This window comes from Bombina bombina, chromosome 2 (genome assembly GCF_027579735.1).
Source record: "Bombina bombina isolate aBomBom1 chromosome 2, aBomBom1.pri, whole genome shotgun sequence".
NCBI classification, from domain to species: Eukaryota; Metazoa; Chordata; class Amphibia; order Anura; family Bombinatoridae; genus Bombina; species Bombina bombina.
In genome coordinates, this window is record NC_069500.1 from 904,688,298 (window position 1) to 904,713,257 (window position 24,960).

At 42.4% G+C, this 24,960-nt stretch overlaps 1 protein-coding gene across 2 annotated transcripts in view; it reads right to left on the reverse strand.

The window, feature by feature from the left end:
- The window catches only part of LOC128649814 (protein regulator of cytokinesis 1), a 281,224-nt gene that overhangs the window by 77,976 nt on the left and 178,288 nt on the right, over window positions 1-24,960 (reverse strand). For both annotated transcript variants that reach the window (XM_053703289.1, XM_053703288.1), the window contains one exon: window positions 4,663-4,764. In XM_053703289.1, coding sequence (XP_053559264.1) covers window positions 4,663-4,764 — 102 coding nt within the window. The remainder of the gene's footprint in view (window positions 1-4,662; window positions 4,765-24,960) is intronic.

Consider the following 24,960-nt stretch of genomic DNA (forward strand, 5'->3'; position numbering starts at 1 on the left):
GCGATCTGGAAAGCGGCATCCGTAACAAACGAATTCGCCAGCTTAAGGGCCTTTATTCTATCCAGAATTTCCTCTAAGGAAGTCTCAGTCTTAAGAGACTCTTCTAAGGCATCAAACCAGAAGGCAGCCGCTGTTGTGACCGGTACAATGCAGGCCGTTGGTTGTAATAGAAACCCTTGATGAATATATAGCTTCTTCAGAAGACCCTCCAACTTTTTGTCCATAGGGTCTTAGAAAGCACAACTGTACTCAATAGGGATAGTCGTACGTTTAGCCAGGGTAGAAATAGCTCCCTCCACCTTAGGGACCGTCTGCCAAGAATCCCGAACGGTGTCAGCTTTAGGATACATTTTCTTAAAAGTAGGGGAAGGTGAAAACAGAATACCCGGTCTCTCCCATTCCCATGTAATAATCTCCGAAATTCTCTTAGGAACCGTAAAAATAGAGTAAGCAGGGACCTCTAGGTATTTGTCCATCTTACATAGTTTCTCTGGCAGCACCACAATAGAGTCACAGTCGTCCAGAGTCAGCAAATACTCCCGCAAAACAGACGGAGGTGTTCAAGCTTAAATCTAAATGACATTACGTCTGAATCTGTCTGGGGCAATGCACTTCCTGAGTCAGATAATTTCCCTTCATATAGAGTCTCCCTACCTCCCACTTCAGAGCCCTGGGAGTGTATGTCAGAGATCGCCATCAGAGAGTCAGAAGTCGCCTGGACCACCTGGTCCTCTCTTCTACCACGCTTGCCTTGCAATGCTGGTAACTTAGACAAAACCTCTGTAAGAGTAGATGACATAACTGCCGCCATATCCTGTAGTGTAAAAGAGGAGGATGCTGTGACGCTTGGGGAGAAATTTGTGGCATACCCTGAGTTTCATCGGGCTGAGAATCATCCTTAGAAATGTTATCTGTAAAGAAAATCTTATCTTTAAAACTTAAAGCCCTCTCAGTACATGAGGGACAAAATGTAAGAGGGGGTTCCACATTGGCAGCTAAACACATAGAACAAGTATGTTCCAGATGGTCAGCCATGTTAAACAGAAAAACAAAGTGCCAACAGGTCGTGGTACAGAAATTGAATTAAGAAAAATAAACTGTGCTATACCTTTAAATTTAAAAAAAAACACAAAATTTTTTATTGCAAGCGTTCTAATAATAACAATCTTTTGCACCAGAGTATATCACATTCGATAAACTATAATAACTGCTGTATTGCAATCTTATAACTTATTTATTTATTTTAATTCCCTGAAAAAAGCCCCTTGCACCAAGCCACAGCTCTGCCGTGGCGCCTACCGTACTCTCTACCAACGAAGAGACCCTTCTATAACTGCTGCCTAGGGTCGTATGTAATCCGGAGCAGTTGAGGCCAAGTGTCCACCGGAACTTGAGAAAAACACCTCCGTATACTTGCAGAGGCCGTGAACAAGTGCGCAATAAACCGTGCAAACTTAAGCCCCGCCCTTCGTGGGCGGTATAGGAAAAAACCCCAGAGAACCAACCGCGTGGGTACAAATAATGTCGGATAGACCTGACCGCAACACCAATGTGCACTCATAAAAAGTCTTGTCACAAACAATGTCAGCCCCAGAGAAATAACTCCGCAAACAGCCTCTATTCAATCTCCCAGCGTCAGCCTGAAGTGAAAACTGCACCGGTTCTCAAACCGGATGATGTTAACACCACCCACACTAATATTACGGTAAAATAAGAGGGAAACTTATAGTAATGCATTCAACATTTCCAGATTACCCCCTTGTGTTGAAGTCACTACCGGTCAGTCTGTTCTGAGCTGTTCTGCTTCCCAGAAAACAAAAAGGACTGTACATACCGTAGTGTTGATCACGATGTGAACTCGTCCCACATGCAGAAAAGGTCTCCTGTCTTCACCTCCTGCAGCTGTGTGGACAAACAGGGTCTTATGTGTTAACCGATAAGACCATCAGCAGGGCAGCACCAGCATGGGGAGTGAACAGAGAACATAGAATCTCCTCAGTTCCCACTGTCAAAGACACCTGATGCTCTCCCCTGAGAAAAATAGTACTCACTGGCACCATTTAAAAATAATAAAATTTTGATTGAAGAATCTAAACACACCTTACTTTACCTCTTCCTACACTAACACAGGCAAAGAGAATGACTGGAGGGGGAGGGAAAGGAGGAGCTATATATACAGCTCTGCTGTTGTGCTGCTGACAGGAAATTTAAGGATGAAATCCGTGGACTCGTCATATCTTTTAAAAGAAATTGATAGTAGGAGTAAATTAGAAAGTTGCTTAAAATTGCATGCTCTATCTGAATCAGTAAAGAAAAAAAATTGGGTTTAGTGTCCCTTTAAAGTTCTGCAACAAAGGGTAATTTAAAAGGGAGATGGGAAATTAAATCACATTAAAAAGGGGACATAAAGCATCTTGTAATTACAGGATGCTTCTGCATCATTATGTTGGCATACTAGTTTAGTAAATATATATATTTTTTTTAAAGGGTTAACTTGTTTGCTTCAAACTGCCCCCATTTCTTGTCTAATTTGCAAGATTCATCCTGCACTTGTTACTGTTGTAGGCTCAACTAGGCACAATCATTTTGTTAGCTATTTGAAGTTCCTTATCCGATCACTTCTGTGGAGGTCAGAGACAGATATGTGACAACGTTAGGTTTCTGGACTCTGCACAGTGTGCACTTCAAACCCATTATTTTCAGACTTTAAATCACAGAAAAGTGGGCAAACTAAACAATGAAAGTATATTGCTAAGATACATACAATTTTATATTGCAATGTCAAAATGTTTCATGTTCCTTTAAAAAGGGACACTAAAGTCAAAATTAAGTGAAACTTTCATGATTCAGAAAGAGACTTTCCAATTTACTTCCATTATGAAATTTTGCAGTCTTTATATTCCCACTTTGAGGCACCAGCTGCTGAGCATTTGCACAAGTTCATAGTGTTTACATATACGGGTCTGTGACTGGCTGATAGCTGCACACATGATAAAGGGGGCCAGCAAATGGGGGGAATTTGTAAAAAATAAATAAAAATCTAATACTTATTCAAAATTTAGAGTGTTATTGCATTATCTTTTTATTATGCACTTCTACTGTATTTAATGGTCTTTTAATATACCCGACTCTATACTTAAATCTGTTAGTATAAAGATCGTACTTTTAACCATAAATATTTAAAGAGAGTCTACTCCAAAAGTTTTGTAAAAAAAAAAAAAAAAAAAAAAAAAAAAAAAATAGATAACTCCTTTATTACCCATTCCCCAGCTTTGCACAACCAACATTGTTGTTATATTAATATACCTTTTACCTCTGTGATTACCTTTTATCTAAGTCTCTGTAGAAAGCCCCCCTTATCTCAGGGCTATTTATTTATGTATTTATTATCTATTGACTTGCATTTTAGTCAATGAGTGCCAAGTCCTGCACAACTGCACGGGAGAGAGCACAATGTTATCTATATGGCTCACATGAATTAGTAGTCTCCTGTTGTGAAAAGCTAATAAAATGCATGTGATAAGAGGCTTGCTGTAGTGGCTTAGAAACAGGCAGAAACATAGAAGTTTAAATGTTGTAAACGGCATATTTAGCCAAGAAACGCGTTGCTGTTTTTATCAGTTTCAATAAAACTTATTCGACATCCCTGCTCTGCCTTGACTTTGTGACCTGTGCCACTTCACGGACCCCTTTCATGTTCCTTTTGGGCATCTAGATTAGTTGATTCTGACGGATACTCCTCCTGACATGGTTGGCGAGTTCCTTGGTGATTTGCGGACGTCCGCTTACGTGACTGATCGAGTGTCGTTGGAAGTGAGTCTGCAGAGCGACTTAGAGGTCTCGGCTTGCTGTGTATAGCACTGTGTGTTCTTTCCCTATCCGTAAGTTGCCACTTGTCTGTCCTTTTGATTATCCAAAGAGATATATGTTGATGCACTATTAGACACCTCTCTCCTGTTTTTTCAGAACTAGTCACATTATCTACCATTTGGGAGTGCTGCCACTGTCCTTGCATCCGTTATTTGAAGGATCATCTCTTGGCCTTTTCATTGTTTTCTTTTTTATCTATTCTATGAGCGCACCTCTTAAAAGGTCTCTAGACCTTATTGTTAATATAACAATGTTGGTTGTACAAAGCTGAAGAATGGGTAGCAAAGGTGTTATCATTTCAAACAAATCATTTTGGTGTAGACTGTCCCTTTAAAAAAAGACGCTGAAGGATATTACTACTGTCTTTCACTGCACGCTGCCTTTCTTTAATAGGAACCCTTTTAGCCTGTTCGCAGTCGGTTCATATCACATACTAAGTGTTACATACACCCGTGTCATACCCCAAGCAGTTCCTTATTACTCACTCTGGCTAGAATTTGTGTCTGACTGCAGCAGCTCGTTTTAATCATCTGCAAAACCAATGGTTCAGTGCATATTTTTGAATGATTTTCAGTTAGTTTATATTCCAGTTGCAAACTGGAAATATTTGAGGTTACTACCAGCTCACAAAATGTTTGCAAACCAAACTAACCCTTAGTTTAACCAGAGGGTCATGCTTTACATTAGACTGACAGAATATAACATTTCTGAGAGAATTTCACAGAAGGAAGGTTATAACAATTCATTATTTTTTTTATGTTTACAAATGTGTACAGTAGACCTTTTACAAACCTTAATAGTAGGAAGCGGCGTCTTTACATTTATTGTCTGGCTTGCACTGGCTACATTGTTGTGACTTACAGTCCGGGACATAATTGCATTAGTTCCATTTAGCTAAAAAAAAAAAAAAAAAAAAAAAATATACTATATTACAATAAAGCTCTTTTTGGAAAAAATAAATATATATATATATATATATATATATATATATATATATATATATATATATATAAATATATAATGACACATTTAAATAATAAAAAAGTGCTTTAAAAACCACCTCAAAATGCATTTTACACTTAAAAAAGGGACATGAAACCCCAAAAAATTATTTCATGATTTAGATAGAGAGAGCATACAATTTTAAATAACTTTCCAGTTTACTTCTATTATCAAATTTGCTTCATTCTCTTGGTATCATTTGTTAAAGGAGAATCAATGCACTACTGGTTTCTAACTGAACACATGGGTGAGCCAATGACAATTGGTATATATATGCAGCCACCAATCAGCAGCTGGAACCTAGGACCTTTGCTGCTCCTGAGCTTTCCTAGATGACCTTTCAGCAAAAGGAAAATAAGAGAAGGAAGCAAATTAGATAATAGAAGTAAATTGGAAAGTTGTTTAAAAATTAAATTTATGCTTACCTGATAAATTTCTTTCCGGTCATGGAGAGTCCACAACGTCATTCCAAATACTAGTGGGATATTCACTCCTGGCCAGCAGGAGGCGGCAAAGAGCACCACAGCTAAGCTGTTAAGTGTCACTTCCCTTACCCATAACCCCCAGTCATTCATTCATTCAAAGGGAAAAAGAAAATAACAAAAGGTGTACAGGTGCCTGAGGTTTAGAAAAAAATACTGTCTAAATTACAGGGTGGGGTCGTGGACTATCCATGTCCAGAAAGAAAGAAATTAGGCAAGCATAAATTTTATTTTTAAAAAACTTTCCAATTTACTTCTATTATCTAATTTGCTTCTCTCTCTTATTTTCCTTTTGTTAAAATGTTTATCTAGGAAAGCCCAGGAGCAGCAAAGATCCTATTCTTTCCTAAGACATGGAAAGTACACGTCATTCAAATTACTAGTGGGAACCAATACCCAAGCTAGAGGACACGGAGTGAACAGGAAGGGAGAACAAGACAGGCAGGCCTAAACAGAAGGCACCACCGCATAAAGAACCTTTCTCCCAAAGGAAGCCTCAGCCGAGGCAAAAGTATCAAATTTGTAGAATTTGGAAAAAGTATGCAGAGAGGACCAAGTTACAGCTTTCAAAATCTGTTCCACAGAAACTTCATTTTTGAAAGCCCAAGAAAAAGAGACAGCCCTAGTGAAATGAGCTGTAATTCTCTCAGGAGGCTGCTGTCCAGCAGTCTCATAAGCAAAATTAACCAATCATACTACTCAACCAGAGGGAAAGAGAAGTAGCAGTAGCCTTCTGACCCATACGCTTTCCAGAGAAACAAAAACAAACAGGGCAGAGGACTGGCGAAAATCCTTAGTAGCCTGTAGGTAGAATTTTAAAGCATGCACCAGATCCAAGTTGTGCAACAGACGTTCCTTATGAGAAGGATTAGGACAGAGAAGGAACAACAATTTTCTGATTAATATTTCTATCCAAAACTACCTTAGGAAGAAACCCGAATTTAGTACAAAGAACCGCCTTATCTGCATGAAATATAAGGTAAGGCGAATCACACTGTGAAGCCAAGAGTTCCGAAACTCTGAGCAGAAGAGATAGCAATAAGAAACAAAACCTTCCAAGATAACAGCTTAATATCTATGTAATGCATTGGCTCAAACGGAGCCTGCTATAAAATTTTAAGAACAAGGGTAAGGCTCCAAGGAGGAGCAACAGGTTTAAACACAGGCCTGATTCTGACCAGGGACTGACAAAGATTGAACATCTGGCACATTCGCCAGATGCTTATGTAAAATGATAATGCAGAGAACTGACTGATAACCCTTTCTCCAGACCTTCCTGGAGAAAAGACAAAATTCTAGGAATCCTGACCCTACTCCAAGAGTAGCCCTTAGATTCACACTAATAAAAAATAAAATTTATGTTTACCTGATAAATGTATTTCTTTTTTGACACTATGAGTGATCATCTTAATTACTAATGGGATATTCACCTCCTGGTCAGCAGGAGGCGGCAAAGAACACCACAGCAGAGCTGTTAAATAACTCCTCCCTTCCCTCCCACTCCAGTCATTCGACCGAAGTTAGGAAGAGAAAGAAAAAGCCAAGGTGCAGAGGTGTCTTAAGTTTAAAATACCCAACAACCTGTCTTACAAGAACAGGGCGGGCCGTGGACTCATTGTGTCAAAAAATAAATAAAATTTATCAGGTAAACATAAATTTTCTTTTTTAAGACACGATGAGTCCACGGATCATCTTAATTATTAATGGGATCCAATACCAAAGCTAGAGTACACAGATGATACGGGATGGACAAGACAGGTAACCTTAACGGAAGGCACCACTGCTTGAGAACCTTTCTCCCAAAAAAACGGCAAAAAAAAAAAAAAACACATAATTTATGCTTACCTGATAAATTTATTTCTCTTGTAGTGTGTTCAGTCCACGGGTCATCCATTACTTATGGGATATATTCTCCTCCCCAACAGGAAGTTGCAAGAGGATCACCCAAGCAGAGCTGCTATATAGCTCCTCCCCTCACATGTCATATCCAGTCATTCGACCGAAACAAGACAAGAAAGGAGAAACTATAGGGTGCAGTGGTGACTGGAGTTATAATTTAAAATTTAGAACCTGCCTCAAATAGACAGGGCGGGCCGTGGACTGAACACACAAGAGAAATAAATTTATCAGGTAAGCATAAATTATGTTTTCTCTTGTTAAGTGTGTTCAGTCCACGGGTCATCCATTACTTATGGGATACCAATACCAAAGCTAAAGTACACGGATGATGGGAGGGACAAGGCAAGAACATTAAACAGAAGGAACCACTGCCTGTAGAACCTTTCTCCCAAAAACAGCCTCCGAAGAAGCAAAAGTGTCAAATTTGGAAAATTTGGAAAAAGTATGAAGTGAAGACCAAGTTGCAGCCTTGCAAATCTGTTCAACAGAGGCCTCATTCTTAAAGGCTTAGGTGGAAGCCACAGCTCTAGTGGAATGAGCTGTAATTCTTTCAGGAGGCTGCTGTCCAGCAGTCTCATAGGCTAAGCGTATTATGCTACGAAGCCAAAAAGAGAGAGAGAGGTAGCCGAAGCCTTTTGACCTCTCCTCTGTCCAGAGTAAACGACAAACAGAGAAGAAGTTTGTCGAAAATCTTTAGTTGCCTGTAAGTAGAACTTCAGAGCACGGACCACGTCTAGATTATGCAAAAGACGTTCCTTCTTTGAAGAAGGATTAGGACATAAGGATGGAACAACAATCTCTTGATTGATATTCTTGTTAGAAACAACCTTAGGTAAAAACCCAGGTTTAGTACGCAGGACTACCTTGTCTGAATGAAAGATCAGATAAGGAGAATCACAATGTAAGGCAGATAACTCAGAGACTCTTCGAGCCGAGGAAATAGCCATCAAAAACAGAACTTTCCAAGATAAAAGCTTAATATCAATGGCATGAAGGGGTTCAAACGGAACACCCTGGAGAACTTTAAGAACCAAGTTTAAGCTCCACGGAGGAGCAACAGCTTTAAACACAGGCTTAATCCTAGCCAAAGCCTGACAAAAAGCCTGGACGTCTGGATTCTCTGCCAGACGCTTGTGTAAAAGAATAGACAGAGCAGAAATCTGTCCCTTTAGTGAACTAGCGGATAAGCCCTTTTCTAAATCCTCCTGTAGAAAAGACAATATCCTAGGAATCCTAACCTTACTCCATGAGTAACTCTTGGATTCACACCAATATAAATATTTACGCCATATCTTGTGGTAAATTTTTCTGGTAACAGGTTTCCGAGCCTGTATTAATGTATCAATAACCGAATCCGAAAACCCACGCTTTGATAGAATCAAGCGTTCAATTTCCAAGCAGTCAGCCTCAGAGAAATTAGGTTTGGATGGTTGAAAGGACCCTGAATTAGAAGGTCCTGCCTCAGGGGTAGAGACCATGGTGGACAGGACGACATGTCCACTAGGTCTGCATACCAGGTCCTGCGTGGCCACGCAGGCGCTATCAGAATCACCGATGCTCTCTCCTGTTTGATCCTGGCAATCAGTCGAGGAAGCAACGGAAAAGGTGGAAACACATAAGCTATGTTGAAAACCCAAGGGGCTGCTAGTGCATCTACCAGCACCGCTCCCGGGTCCCTGGACCTGGATCCGTAACAAGGAAGCTTGGCGTTCTGGCGAGATGCCATGAGATCCAGATCCGGTTTGCCCCAACGAAGAATTAGTTGGGCAAATACCTCCGGGTGAAGTTCCCACTCCCCCGGATGAAAAGTCTGGCGACTTAAAAAATCCGCCTCCCAGTTCTCCACGCCTGGGATGTAGATCGCTGACAGGTGGCAAGAGTGAGACTCTGCCCAGCGAATTATCTTCGAGACTTCCAACATCGCTAGGGAACTCCTGGTTCCCCCTTGATGATTGATGTAAGCCACAGTTGTGATGTTGTCCGACTGAAATCTGATGAACCTCAGTGTTGCCAACTGAGGCCAAGCTAGAAGAGCATTGAATATTGCCCTTAATTCTAGAATGTTTATTGGGAGGAGTTTCTCCTCCTGAGTCCACGATCCCTGAGCCTTCAGGGAGTTCCAGACTGCTCCCCAGCCTAGTAGGCTGGCATCTGTTGTCACAATCGTCCAATCTGGTCTGCGAAAGGACATTCCTTTGGACAGATGAACCCGAGATAACCACCAGAGAAGAGAATCTCTGGTCTCCTGGTCCAGATTTAGCAAAGGGGACAGATCTGAGTAATCCCCGTTCCATTGACTTAGCATGCATAGTTGCAGCGGTCTGAGATGTAGGCGCGCAAATGGCACTATGTCCATCGCCGCGACCATTAAGCCGATCACTTCCATGCACTGAGCTACTGATGGGCTTGGAATGGAGTGAAGGACACGGCAAGCATTGAGAAGTTTTGATAGCCTGGACTCCGTCAGGTAAATCTTCATCTCTACAGAATCTATAAGAGTCCCTAGAAAAGGGACCCTTGTGAGTGGTAACAGAGAACTCTTTTCCACGTTCACTTTCCACCCATGCGACCTCAGAAATGCTAGAACTATCTCTGTATGAGACTTTGCATTTTGAAAACTTGACGCTTGTATCAGAATGTCGTCTAGGTACGGAGCCACCGCTATGTCTCGTGGTCTTAGTACCGCCAGAAGAGAGCCCAGAACCTTTGTAAAAATTATTGGGGCCGAAGCCAACCCGAAGGGAAGCGCTACAAACTGGTAATGCCTGTCTAGAAAGGCAAACCTTAGGTACCGATAATGATCTTTGTGAATCGGTATGTGAAGGTAGGCATCCTTTAAATCCACTGTGGTCATATATTGACCCTCTTGGATCATGGGTAGGATGGACCGAATGGTTTCCATCTTGAACGATGGAACCCTTAGGAATTTGTTTAAGATTTTTAAATCTAAGATTGGTCTGAAGGTTCCCTCTTTCTTGGGAACCACAAACAGATTTGAATAAAACCCTTGCCCCTGTTCCGTCCGCGGAACTGGGTGGATCACTCCCATCACTAAGAGGTCTTGTACACATTGTAGAAATGCCTCTTTCTTTACTGGGTTTGTTGATAACCTTGACAGATGAAACCTCCCTTGTGGAGGAGAAGTCTTGAAATCCAGAAGGTATCCCTGAGATATAATCTCCAGCGTCCAGGGATCCTGTACATCTCTTGCCCAAGCCTGGGCGAAGAGAGAGTCTGCCCCCCACTAGATCCGTCTCCGGAAAGGGGGCCCTGACTTCATGCTGTCTTAGGGGCGGAAGTAGGCTTTCTGGCCTGCTTGCCCTTGTTCCATGACTGGTTGCCTTTCCAACCCTGTCTGTAACGAGCAGTAGTTCCTTCCTGTTTTGGAGCGGAGGCAGTTGATGCTGCTCCTGCCTTGAAATTACGAAAGGCACGAAAATTAGACTGTTTGGCCTTCGATTTGGCCCTGTCCTGAGGAAGGGTGTGGCCCTTACCTCCAGTAATGTCAACAATAATTTCCTTCAAGCCGGGCCCGAATAAGGTCTGCCCTTTGAAAGGAATGTTTAGTAATTTAGACTTAGAAGTTACATCTGCTGACCAGGATTTAAGCCAAAGCGCTCTGCGCGCCTGTATGGCGAATCCGGAATTTTTAGCCGTAAGTTTGGTTAAATGCACTACGGCATCCGAAACAATTGCATTAGCCAGCTTAAGGGTTCTAATCTTGCTCAGAGACTCATCCAATGGTGCTGTGCGAATCGCCTCTTCCAGAGACTCAAACCAGAATGCCGCTGCAGCAGTGACAGGCACAATGCATGCAAGAGGCTGTAATATAAAACCTTGTTGAATAAACATTTTCTTAAGATAACCCTCTAATTTTTTATCCATTGGATCTGAGAAAGCACAGCTATCCTCCACCGGGATAGTGGTACGCTTGGCTAAAGTAGAAACTGCTCCCTCCACCTTAGGGACCGTCTGCCATAAGTCACGTGTGGTGGCGTCTATAGGGAACATTTTTCTAAATATCGGAGGAGGGGAAAAAGGCACACCGGGTCTATCCCACTCCTTACTAATAATCTCTGTAAGCCTCTTTGGTATAGGAAAAACGTCAGTACACACCGGCACCGCGTAGTATTTATCCAGCTTACATAATTTCTCTGGGATTGCCACCGTGTCACAATCATTCAGAGCCGCTAACACCTCCCCTAGCAACACGCGGAGGTTCTCAAGCTTAAATTTAAAATTTGAAATTTCTGAATCCGGTCTCCCCGAATCAGAACCGTCACCCACAGAATGAAGCTCTCCGTCCTCATGTTCTGCAAATTGTGACGCAGTATCAGACATGGCTCTCGTGTCATCGGCGCGCTCTGTCCTTAACCCAGAACTGTCGCGCTTGCCTCTTAACTCTGGCATATTGTATAATACTTCTTTCATAACATTAGCCATATCATGTAAAGTGATTTGTAAGTGCCTTGATGTACTTGGCGTCTCAATCTCACGCACCTCCCGAGCGGGAGACGAAGGTACTGACACGTGAGGAGAGCTAGACGGCATAATTGCCCCCTCGTTGTCTGGTGATAATTTTGTAAGCGGTACAGACTGATTTTTCAAAGTAACATCAATACAATTGGTACACATATTTCTATTGGGCTCCACAACGGCTTTTAAACATAATGAACAAGCAGATTCCTCTGTATCAGACATGTTTAAACAGACTAGCAATGAAGCTAGCAAGCTTGGAAAATACTTTCAATAAGTTTGCAAGCAATATAAAAAACGCTGCAGCGCTTTTAAAAAACACAGTTGAGTAACTAAAGAATAATTCAGTTATAGTCAACAATTCTTTAAATGTATTAATTAGCAGAGGATTGCACCCATTAGCAACCGGATGATTAACCCCTCAGTACCCAAAAAAACGGATATCAAATTAATATAAAACGTTTTTATCACAGTCTAACACACTGTCACAGGTCTGCTGTGACTGATTACCTCCCTCAAAAAACGAATTTTGAAGACCCCTGAGCTCTCTAGAGACGTCCTGGATCAAGGAGGAAGAAGCAGGAAGAATGTGCTAGAATTTTAACTGCGCAACAAGGCGCTAAAGAGAGGCTCCTCCCGCTCATTTACAACAGTGGGAGACCTGATATAACGGTTTCTATGCAGAAATATACGTTAGCCATGTGGAAAAAAATTCATGCCCAAAGGATTTATCACCAAAGTACCTCACAAAACGAATAACATGCCAGTAAACGTTTTGAAAATAAACTTCTTTAAATGTCATGCAAAGTTATTACTAAGCCTGCAACCAGTCGCTACCACTGCAGATAAGGCTTAAGCATTATTTCAGTATTAACAGTATTTTCACAGTCAAATTCTAGTCCCTAGAAAATAACTACTGTGCATACATTTATCAGCCTGATACCAGTCACTACTACTGCATTTAAGGCTGTACTTACATCATACGGGTAACAGCAGTATTTTCTTAGTCAATTCCATTCCCAGAAAATATTGTACTGCACATACCTCATTTGCGGTGGACCCCGCATGCTATTCCCATGTTCTGAAGTTACCCCACTCCTCAGAATGTCGTGAACAGCCAGTGGATCTTAGTTACGCCTGCTAAGATCATAGAAAACGCAGGCAGTTTCTTCTTCCAAATACTGCCTGAGATAGAAAAACAGCACACTCTGGTGCCATTTAAAATAAACTTTTGATTGAAGAATAATTAAGTAAAAACTCCAACTCCTCCCGCGACCTCCTTTGTTGAGGGTTGCAAGAGAATGACTGGATATGACATGTGAGGGGAGGAGCTATATAGCAGCTCTGCTTGGGTGATCCTCTTGCAACTTCCTGTTGGGGAGGAGAATATATCCCATAAGTAATGGATGACCCGTGGACTGAACACACTTAACAAGAGAAAATCAAATTTGAAAAACTTTGAAAAGTGTTGAGTGAACCAAGTTGCAGCCTTGCAAACCTAATCCACAGAAACTTTATTCTGAAAAGCTCATGAGGAAGAAATAACCCTCATGGAATGAGCCACAACCCTCTCGGGAAACTGCTGTCTAGCAGTCTCATAAACAAACTGTATTATACTCTTCAGCAAAAAGAAAGAAGTAGCTGAAGCTACCTGTCCCTTACATTTTCCTGAGAAAAGCATAGACAAAGCAGAAAACTGACAAAAGTCTTTCGTCGCCTGTAAAACTTTAAAGCACGGACCACAACAAATTGTGCAAAAGTCGTTCTTCTGAGAAGGACTAGGACACAAGAAGGAACAACAATCTCCTGATTAATGTTCCAATCAGAAACAACCTTAGGAAGAAAACCCAAGTTATTACGTAAAACCACCTTAACTGAATGGAAAATAAGGTAAAAAGACTCATACTGCAATGCCGAGCTATGACACTCTACGAGCAGAAGAAATAGCAAGAAATAAAACTTTCCAAGATAATAACTAAATATCAATGGAGAGCATAGGCTCAAACGGAGCCCCCCAAAAAACTTTGAAAACTAAATTAAAAAAAGACTCCACGGAGGAGAAACTGGAATGAACACAGTCCTGATCCTGACCAAGGCCTGACAAAAAGAGTGTACATCTGGGCCAAAGCCAGACGTTGGTGTAGCAAAATAGATAAGGCCGAAATTGACCCTTTAGAGAGCTTGTCGAAAAAAAACGTTCTCCAAGCCTTCATGAAAAAAGACAAAATTCTAGGAATCCTAACTCCACGAGTAGCCCTCGGATTCTCACCAAGAGATATTTATACCATATCTTATGGTAAATCAGTCTAGATATCGGCTTACAAGACTGAATAATGGAATCTATGACTGTAGTCAGAAAAGGAAATGTATGCTTACCTGATAAATTTATTTATTTTACGATATGACGGGTCCACGGATTTCATCCTTACTTATGGGATTACGCCTCATGGTCAGCAGGAAGTGGCAAAGAGCACCACAGCAGAGCTGTATATATAGCTCCTCCCTTCCCTCCCACTCCAGTCATTTGACCGAACTTAGGAAGAGAAAGGAAAAGCCAAAAAGGTGCAGAGGTGACTTAAGTTTGACAAAAATAAGTAAATACCTGTCTTAGAAATGACAGGGTGGGCCGTGGACTCGTCATATCGTAAAAGAAATAAATTTATCAGGAAAGCATGAATTTCCTTTTCTTTTACAAGATATGACAAGTCCACGGATTTCATCCTTACTTATGGGATACAATACCAAAGCTATAGGACACTGATGAAAGGGAGGGACAAGACAGGAACCTAAACGGAAGGCACCACTGCTTTTAGAACCTCTCCCCCAAAACCAGCCTCAGATGAAGCAAAAGTATCAAATTTGGAAAAAGTGTGAAGAGACGACCAAGTTGCAGCCTTGCAAATCTGTTCAACAGAAGCATAGTTTTTAAATGCCCATGAAGAAGCCACAGCCCTAGTGGAATGAGCCGTAATTCTTTCAGGAGGCTGCTGTCCAGCAGTCTCATATGCCAGATGGATGATACTCTTCAGCCAAAAAGAAAGAGGTAGCCGTAGCTTTCTGGCCCCTACGCTTTCCAGAAAAAATAATAATGAAGATGATTGACGAAAGTCTTTAGTCGCCTGCAAGTAAAACTTCAGGGCACAGACCACGTCCAAGTTATGCAACAGACGCTCCTTCTTAGAAGGATTAGGACACAATGAAGGAACACAAATTTCCTGATTAATATTATTATTAGAAACAACCTTAGGAAGAAAACCAGGTTTGGCACGTAAAACCACCTTATCAGAATGGAAGATAAGATAAGGAGAGTCACATTGTAACGCTGAAAGCTCAGAAACTCTACGAGCAGAAGAAATAGCAACCAAAAAAAAAAAACCTTCCAAGATAACAACTTAATATCTATGGAATGCATGGGTTCAAACGGAACTCCTTGAACATTAAGAACTAAATTCAAACTCCAGGGTGGAGCAATTGGTCTAAACACAGGCTTGATTCTAGTCAGAGCCTGACAAAAAGACTGAACATCTGGAACATCTGCCAAACGCTTGTGTAGTAAAATCGACAAAGCAGAAATTTGTCCCTTTAAGGAACTTGCTGGTAACCCTTTTGGAGAAAAGATAAAATCCTGGGAATCCTAACTCTACTCCATGAGAAGCCCTTGGATTCGCACCAATAAAGATATTTACGCCATATCTTATGGTAGATCTTTCTAGTAAAAGGCTTACGTGCCTGAATCAAAGTATCAATGACCGAATAAGAGAACCCCCGCTTCCATCGGATGATGGAAGAGTCCCTGAATGAGAAGGTCCTGCCTCAATGGAAGCTTCCACGGCGGCAGAGAGGACATGTCCACCAGATCGGCATACCAAGTCCTGCAAGGCCACGCAGGCGCGATTAGAATTACCGAAGCCCTCTCCTTTTTGATCCGTGCAATCACCCGGGGAAGGAGAGCAAACGGTGGAAACACATAAACCAGGTTGAACGACCAAGGCACTGCCAAGGGATCTCTCAGTTCAGCCTGAGGATCCCTTGAACTGGATCCGTATCTTGGGAGCTTGGCATTCTGACGAGATGCCATCAGATCCAATTCCGATCTGCCCCATCTGAGAATCAGGGTGGCAAAGACCTCCGGATGGAGTTCCCACTCCCCCGGATGAAACGTCTGTCTGCTTAAAAAGTCCGCTTCCCAGTTGTCCACTCCTGGGATGTAGATTGCTGACAGATAACAAGAGTGAGCCTCCGCCCACCGAATTATCTTGGATACTTCTGTCATCGTTAAGGAACTCCTCGTTCCCCCCCTGACGATTGATGTAAGCCACAGTCGTGATGTTGTCCGACTGAAATCGGATTAATTTGGCCGAAGCCAACTGAGGCCAAGCCTGAAGCGCATTGAATATTGCTCTCAATTCCAGAATATTGATTGGAAGTAGAGACTCTGACCGAGTCCACACCCCCTGAGCCTTCAGGGAATTCCAGACCGCACAGATCTGGAGACAACCACCAAAGAAGAGAGTCTCTGGTCTCCTGATCCAGATGTATCTGAGGAGACAAAATTTGCATAATCTCCATCCCACTGCCCGAGCATGCACAGTTGTAGTGGTCTGAGATGAAAGCGAGCAAACTATCTAACTTTCTGACCTCTGTCAAGAAAATTTTCATGGATATAGAACCTATTAGAGTTCCCAAGAAGGGAACCCTTGTCTGTGGAATTAGTGAACTCTTTTCTAGATTCACCTTCCACCCGTGAGTCCTCAGAAAGGACAGAACCATGTCTGTATGAGATTTTGTCAGATGGTAAGACGACGCCTGGATCAGAATATCATCCAGATAAGGCGCCACTGCAATGCCCCATGGCCTGAGAACCGCCAGAAGAGACCCTAGAACCCTCGCGAAGATCCTGGGTGCTGTGGCCAACCCGAAGGGAAGAGCCGCGAACTGAAAATGTTTGTCCAGGAAGGCAAACCTTAGGAACTGGTGATGATCCTTGTGGATAGGAATATGAAGATATGCATCCTTCAAGTCCACGGTAGTCATATATTGACCCTCCTGGATCAATGGTAGAATTGTTCGAATAGTCTCCATCTTGAAGGATGGAACTCCTTGTTTAGACTCTTGAGATCTAAAATGGGTCTAAAAGTTCCCTCTTTTTTGGGAACCACGAAAAGATTCGAGTAAAACCCCCACCCCTGTTCCAGTCTTGGAACGGGACAAATTACTCCCATAGTATAGAGGTCTTTTACACAACGTAAGAATGCCTCTCTTTATCTGGTCTACAGACAATCGTGAAAGAAGAAATCTCCCTCTTGGGAGAAAACCTTTGAATTCCAGTTGATACCCGTGGGTCACGAATTCTAGTGCCCAGGGGTCTGGAACATCTCTTGCCCAAGCCTGGGCAAAGAAAGAAAGTCTGCCCCCTACTAGATCCGGTCCCAGTTCGGTGGCCGCCCCTTCATGCTGTCTTGGTAGCAGTAGCGGGCTTCTTGGGTGGTTTACCCTTGTTCCAAGCCTGGTTGGGTCTCCAGATGGACTTGGCCTGAGCAAAATTCCCTTCCTGCTATGTGGAGGAAGAGGATACTCCTTTAAAGTTCCGAAAGGAACTACATTTTTTTGTTTACCTCTATTCTTAACAGACTTACCCTGAGGCAGAGCGTGACCTTTACCTCCAGTAATCTCAGAGATGATTTCCTTCAACTCAGGCGCAAATAGAGTCTTACCCTTGAAAGGAATAGCCAAAAGCTTTCACTTAGATGACACATCAGCAGACCATGATTTTAGCCATAACGCTCTTCATGCTAAAATGTCAAATCCTGCATTTTTAGCCGCCAACTTAGCAATTTGGAAGGCAGCATCTGTGATAAGAATTAGCTAGCTTGAGAGCCTTAATTCTATCTAAAATATCCTCTAAGAGGGTCTCAACCTTAAGAGACTCTTCCAAGGCATCAAACCAGAAAGCCACTGCAGTAGTAACTGGAACAATGCAGGCTGTCAGTTGTAAAAGTAAACTCTGATGAATAAATAATTTCTTTAGAAGACCCTCTAACTTCTTATCCATAGGGTCTTTGAAAGCACAGCTGTCCTTAATAGGAATAGTTGTACGCTTAGCCAGGGTAGATATAGCTCCCTCTACCTTAGGGACAGTCTGCCAAGACCGAATGGTGTCTGATATGGGATACATTTTCTTAAAATTAGGAGGGGGAGAGAACGGTATACCCGGTCTGTCTCACTCCTCCTTAATCTCCGAGATTCTCTTAGGAGCCGGAAAAACATCAGTGTAAGCGGGTACTTCTAGATATTTTTCCATTTGACACAAATTCTTTGGTGGTACCATAATATGGTCACAGTCATCCAGAGTTGCTAAGACCTACCGAAGTAACAGACGGAGGTGTTCTAGCTTAAATTTAAAGGACATGACGTCTGAATCTGTCTGAGGTAACATACTTCCTGGGTCCGAAAGTTCTCCCTCAGACAAAATTTCCCTGACCCCCAACTCAGATCCCTGTGAGGATACATCGGAAATAGCCAACAAAGCATCAGAGGATTCAGTATTCACATTAATTCCTGACCTACTGCATTTATCCTGTAACACTGGTAATTTAGAGAATACCTCTGTAAGGGAAGTTGATATAACTGCAGCCATATCCTGCAGAGTAAAAGAATTAGACGCATTTGAGGAACTTAGCGTCACTTGGGTGGGCGTTAACGGTTGTGACACTTGGGCAGAATTAGTCGGCATATCCTGATTCTCTTCAGACTGAGAATCATCCGTAGGCCCACTTTCTTTACATAAAATATGCTTTTTACATTGTAAGGCCCTTTCAGTACAAGAGGTACACAAAGTAAGAGGGGGTTCCACAATGGCTTCTAAACACATAGAACAAGGAGTTTCCTCAAGTTCAGACATGTTAAACAGACTAGCAATAGCCATAAGAGTCATTAATCACCTTATTTTCTGACTCAAAAAAACTATGAAAAAACAGAATTTATGTTTACCTGATAAATTTCTTTCTCCTACGGTGTATCCGGTCCACGGCTTCATCCTTACTTGTGGGATATTCTCAATCCCTACAGGAAGTGGCAAAGAGAGCACACAGCAGAGCTGTCCATATAGCTCCCCTCAGGCTCCGCCCCCCCAGTCATTCGACCGACGGTTAGGAGAAAAAGGAGAACCATAGGGTGCAGTGGTGACTGTAGTTTACAAAAATAAATTTAAACCTGACCAAAATGCCAGGGTGGGCAATGGACCGGATACACCGTAGGAGAAAGAAATTTATCAGGTAAACATAAATTCTGTTTTCTCCTACATTGGTGTATCCGGTCCACGGCTTCATCCTTACTTGTGGGAACCAATACCAAAGCTTAGGACACGGATGAAGGGAGGGAACAAGTCAAGTAACCTAAACGGAAGGCACCACTGCTTGCAAAACCTCTCCCCCAAAAATAGCCTCTGAAGAAGCAAAAGTATCGAATTTGTAAAATTTGGTAAATGTATGCAGTGAAGACCAAGTCGCTGCCTTACATATCTGATCAACAGAAGCCTCATTCTTGAAAGCCCAAGTAGAAGCCACAGCTCTAGTAGAGTGAGCTGTAATTCGTTCAGGAGGCTGCCTTCCAGCAGTCTCATAAGTAAATCGGATGATGCTTTTCAGCCAGAAAGACAGAGGTCACAGTCGCTTTTTGACCTCTCCTCTTGCCAGAATAGACGACAAACAAGGACGATGTTTGTCTGAAGTCTTTAGTTGCTTTTAGATAAAACTTCAAAGCACGAACCACATCAAGGTTGTGTAACAGGCGTTCCTTGTTAGAAGCTTTATTAGGACACAGAGAAGGAACAACTATTTCCTGGTTAATATTCTTATTGGAAACCACTTTTGGAAGAAAAGCAGGTTTGGTACGTAAAACAACCTTATCTGTATGGAACACCAGATAGGGTGAATTACACTGCAAAGCAGACAATTCAGAAACTCTTCTAGCAGAAGAAATAGCTACCAAACACAAAACTTTCCAAGATAGTAACTTGATATCTATGGAATGTAGAGGTTCAAACGGAACCCCTTGAAGAACTGAAAGAACTAAATTTAGACTTCATGGAGGAGCCACAAGTCTGTAGACAGGCTTGATTCTGACTAAAGCCTGTACAAAAACCTGAACATCTGGCACTGCTGCCAGACGCTTGTGTAACAAAACAGACAGAGCAGATATCTGTCCTTTTAAAGAACTAGCTGACAATCCTTTCTCCAATCCTTCTTGGAGAAAAGATAGTAATCTTGGAATCCTAATCTTACTCCATGAGTAACCCTTGGATTCGCACCAGCAAAGATATTTCCGCCATATCTTATGGTAAATTTTCCTAGTGACAGGCTTTCTAGCCTGGATCAGAGTATCTATAACTGATTCTGAAAACCCACGCTTAGCTAGAATCAAGCGTTCAATCTCCAAGCAGTCAGTTGCAGAGAAACTAGGTTTGGATGTTTGAATGGACCTTGGATTAGAAGGTCCTGCCTCAAAGGTAGCTTCCATGGTGGACCCGATGACATATTCACCAGGTCTGCATACCAAGTCCTGCGCGGCCACGCAGGAGCTATCAGAATTACCGAAGCCTTCTGTTTGATCCTGGCTACTAGCCAAGGGAGAAGAGGAAACGGTGGAAAGACATAAGCTAGATTGAACGACCAAGGCGTCACTAAGGCATCTACCAATGTCGCCTTGGGATCCCTGGACCCGTAACATGGAACTTTTGAGTTCTGACTAGACGCCATCAGATCCAGATCTGGAAGGCCCCATAGTTGAGTTAACTGGGCAAAAACCTCCGGGTGAAGTTCCCACTCCCAAATGGAAAGTCTGACGACTCAGATAATCCGCTTCCCAGTTGTCCACTCCTGGGATGTGAATTGCTGATAGATGGCAGGAGTGATCCTCTGCCCATTTGATTACCTTGGATACCTCCCTCATCGCTAGGGAACTCTTTGTTCTTCCCTGATGATTTATGTAGGCTACAGTCGTCATGTTGTCCGACTGAAATCTGATGAATTTGGCCTCCGCTAGTTGAGGCCAGGCCTGGAGCGCATTGAATATCGCTCTCAATTCCAAAATGTTTATCGGGAGAAGAGATTCTTCCCGAGACCATAGACCCTGAGCTTTCAGGGAGTCCCAGACCGCACCCCAGCCTAAGAGGCTGGCGTCGGTCGTGACAATGATCCACTCCGGTCTTCAGAAACTCATTCCCTGAGACAGGTGATCCTGAGACAACCACCAGAGGAGTGAGTCTCTGGTTTTCTGTTCCATTTGTATCTGGTGAGACAAATCTGCATAATCCCCATTCCACTGTTTGAGCATGCACAGTTGCAGTGGTCTTAAATGAATTTGAGCAAAAGGGACCACGTCCATTGCTGCAACCATTAGTTCTATTACCTCCATGCACTGAGCCACGGAGGGTTGAGGAATGGCATGAAGAACTCGACAAGTGTTGAAAAGTTTTAACTTCCTGACTTCCGTCAGAAAGATCTTCATTTCTACCGAGTCTATTATTGTTCCCAGAAAGGGAACCCTTGTGAACGGGGACAGAACTCTTTTCTATGTTCACCTTCCACCTGTGAGACCTTAGAAAGGCTAGAACAATGTATGAGCTTTTGCTTTGTGAAAGGACGACGCTTGTATTAAGATGTCGTCTAGGTAAGGTGCTACTGCAATGCCCCTTGGTCTTAGCACCGCTAGAAGGGACCCTAGCACCTTTGTGAAAATTCTGGGAGCAGTGGCCAATCCGAAGGGAAGGGTAGAGGCAGGTCCGTTCCTGAAATTGCGAAAGGAACGAAAATTAGACTTATTTTTAGCTTTGAAAGGTCTATCTTGTGGAAGGGCATGGCCCTTTCCCCCAGTGATATCTGAAATAATTTCTTTCAACTCTGGCCCGAATAGGGTCTTACCCTTGAAAGGAATATCAAGCAATTTTGTTTTGGACGACACATCCGCCGACCAAGATTTTAGCCAAAGCGCTCTGCGCGCCACTATTGCAAAACCAGAATTTTTCGCAGCCAATTTAGCTACCTGAAAAGCGGCATCTGTAATGAAGGAATTAGCCAACTTCAGGGCGTGAATTCTGTCCATGACCTCATCATAAGAAGTCTCCTTCTGGAGCGAGTTTTCTAGTTCCTCAAACCAAAAAGCTGCTGCAGTGGTTACAGGAATAATGCAAGAAATTGGTTGAAGAAGAAAACCTTGTTGAACAAAAATTTTATTAAGCAAACCTTCTAGATTTTTATCCATAGGATCTTTGAAAGATCAACTGTCTTCTATTGGTATAGTGGTGCACTTAGCTAGCGTTGGAACTGCCCCCTCTACCTTAGGGACCGTCTGCCACGCGTCCCTCCTTGGGTCAACAATGGGGAACATTTTCTTAAATATAGGGGGGGGACAAAAGGTACACCTGGTTTCTCCCACTCCCTAGTCACGATATCCGCCACCCTCTTAGGTATCGGAAACGCATCAGTTTGTACTGGGACCTCTAAGAATTTGTCCATTTTACACAATTTTTCTGGGACCACTAAAGGGTCACAATCATCAAGTGTAGCTAGGACCTCCTTAAGTAGAGCGCGGAGGTGTTCTAGCTTAAATTTAAATGCTATGCCTGCTGAGAAACCTTTCCCGTATCAGAAATATCTCCCTCAGACAGGCCCTCCCTCACCGCCAAGTCAGATTGATGTGAGGGCACTACAGATAAATTATCAGCTGCGTCAGCTTGCTCATTTTCTGTATTTAAAACTGAGCTATCACGCTTTCTTGGAAAAGCTGGCAGTTTGGATAAAAATGCTGCAAAAGAATTATCCATTACTGCGGCTAATTGTTGCAAAGTAATAGGAATTGGTGCGCTAGATGTACTGGGCATAGCTGGTGTTGACACAGAAGGAGAGGATAGCGAACTATCCCCACTACCTTCAGCTAAAGAATCATCTTGAGCTACATCACTAAGCGTGACTGTACGGTCCTTAAGCTGTTTGGACGCTATAGCACATTTCACACAAATCTAATGGGGGCACGCCTTGGCCTTTAAACATACAGAACAATGGCTATCTGAAGGGTCAGACATGTTTGACAGACTTAGACAGCACTACAATGCATAAAAAATAATTTTTGAAAAAAAGTTACTGTGTCTTTAAATAATAAAAGTGCACACTTTATTACTAAAACATCAAATAACCATCAAATAAACATCCGATTTTAATGAAATTTTCACCACATTGTCTTAATGCTTTGAAAAGATTGCACACAAATTACCCCTTAATGCCCAAACCGGAGCTAAGAACAGCAATTAACCGGTTAAACACACTACAGTACCATGCCACAGCCTCTACTGTGGCTTTTACCTTCCTTAGGGATTATTTGAGTAAGAAATAAGCCTCTTTGAAGTCCTTTCTGAAGTCCCTGGACTCCTCACGTGAAGCTGCATGAACTGTGAAGCCAAAACAACTGCGCAACTGAGGCGCGAAAAGGAGGCCCCCTCCCTTTTGATTTCAGAGTGGTGGGGCCTTTCTGACTAGGTTAGGTGTCTAAATAAGTGCCAGGCGCCAAAATAAACCCCACAAGTGTTTTAAAGTCTCAAAAACACCCAAAACATACTGAATCATGCTAATAAAGCAATCGATTAAGGCCACAATAGTGTCAACCAGCTTTGAGCCCTTAATTTAAGCCATCATTTTATATTCTGAGAAAAATGGCTTATCTATCCCTGAGGGGATTTCTGACAGTCTTCTAGCATTACTTGGTCTTGTTAGAAAAATGACTGATCATACCTTAAGCAGTTAAGCCTGCAAACTGTTCCCCCCAACTGAAGTTCTCCGGTATTCAACAGTCCTGCTTGGGAACAGCAATGGATTTTAGTTACTGCTGCTAAACTCATATTCCTCTCAGCAGAAATCTTCATCACTTTCTGCTTCAGAGTAAATGGTACAAGCCGGCACTATTTTAAAATAACAAACTCTTGATAGAAGAAATAAAAACTACAAATCTAACACCACAAATTCTTTACCCTCCCGTGGAGATGCTACTTGTTTAGAGCGGCAAAGAGAATGACTGGGGGGGGTGGAACCTGAGGGGAGCTATATGGACAGCTCTGCTGTGTGCTCTCTTTGCCACTTCCTGTAGGGATTGAGAATATCCCATAAGTAAGGATGAAGCCGTGGACCGGATACACCAATGCAGGAGAAAAAACGTACTGCGCCTTTAAGAAATAAAAGCGCAACAATTTTTCTGAACTGCCCTAAAAATGATTCTATAAAACAATGATTATATAAAACAGTTCAATTTTGCCTGCTGCCTTCTTAGTGAGAGAAAACTGCGCGTCTGAGCGCGCGAAATAGGCCCGCCCATCATGGACGTCGCATCAACAGTCTGCCTAACCGCATGGGAAGCGGTTTGAAATAAGCCATGTGGTCCCCTGCACTTACAGTCCTATTACATATAACTGCAGCCCTACTGACCTTCAATATTAAATATATAAATGTCACAAACTGCCTCTCCCAGTGTCAAGCCCCAATATAGATATACAAAACCGTAATATCAATATGTATAAAAAACAGGAATTTCAGTAACACCCTCAGTCATATAGGTCTACTGCTTACCCCTTCCCTTACAGGGAAAAATGTCAGCCAGTTCTGATATAACAAGTCTCCTTGAAATAAAAGAAAGAAAGAAAAGACTGAACATACCTCAATGCTGCTTGTAGCATGACACCGTTCTCCACACTGAAGATTTCTCTTGCACTACCTTCAGAAGTTCTGTGGTAACAACAAACTCAGGGCAGAAACATTTCTTCATTTCTTAATCCATTTCTCCCTGAGGAAAATAGTACTCACCGGTACCATTTTAAAATAAAACATTTCTTGATTGAAGAATATAAAACTAACACCTCACTTTACCTCTTCCTATTACTAACACAGGCAAAGAGAATGACTGGAGGTGGAGGGAAGGGAGAAGCTATATATACAGCTCTGCTGTGGTGCTCTTTGCCACTTCCTGTTAGCAGGAGAATAAAACCCACAAGTAAGGATGAAATCCGTGGACTCGTCATATCTTGTAGAAGACAACATCTCCTGGTCGCCATCTTTATTTTGTAAATTGAGCCACCGGGAGAATTGGGCAGATTCTCTCTTAAAAACTTATTCGCCACACACTGTGCAGAGTTTTTAGGTTAAACACAGAATTAACTTAGAGCACTATATCATGAAGCACGCAGTACAAC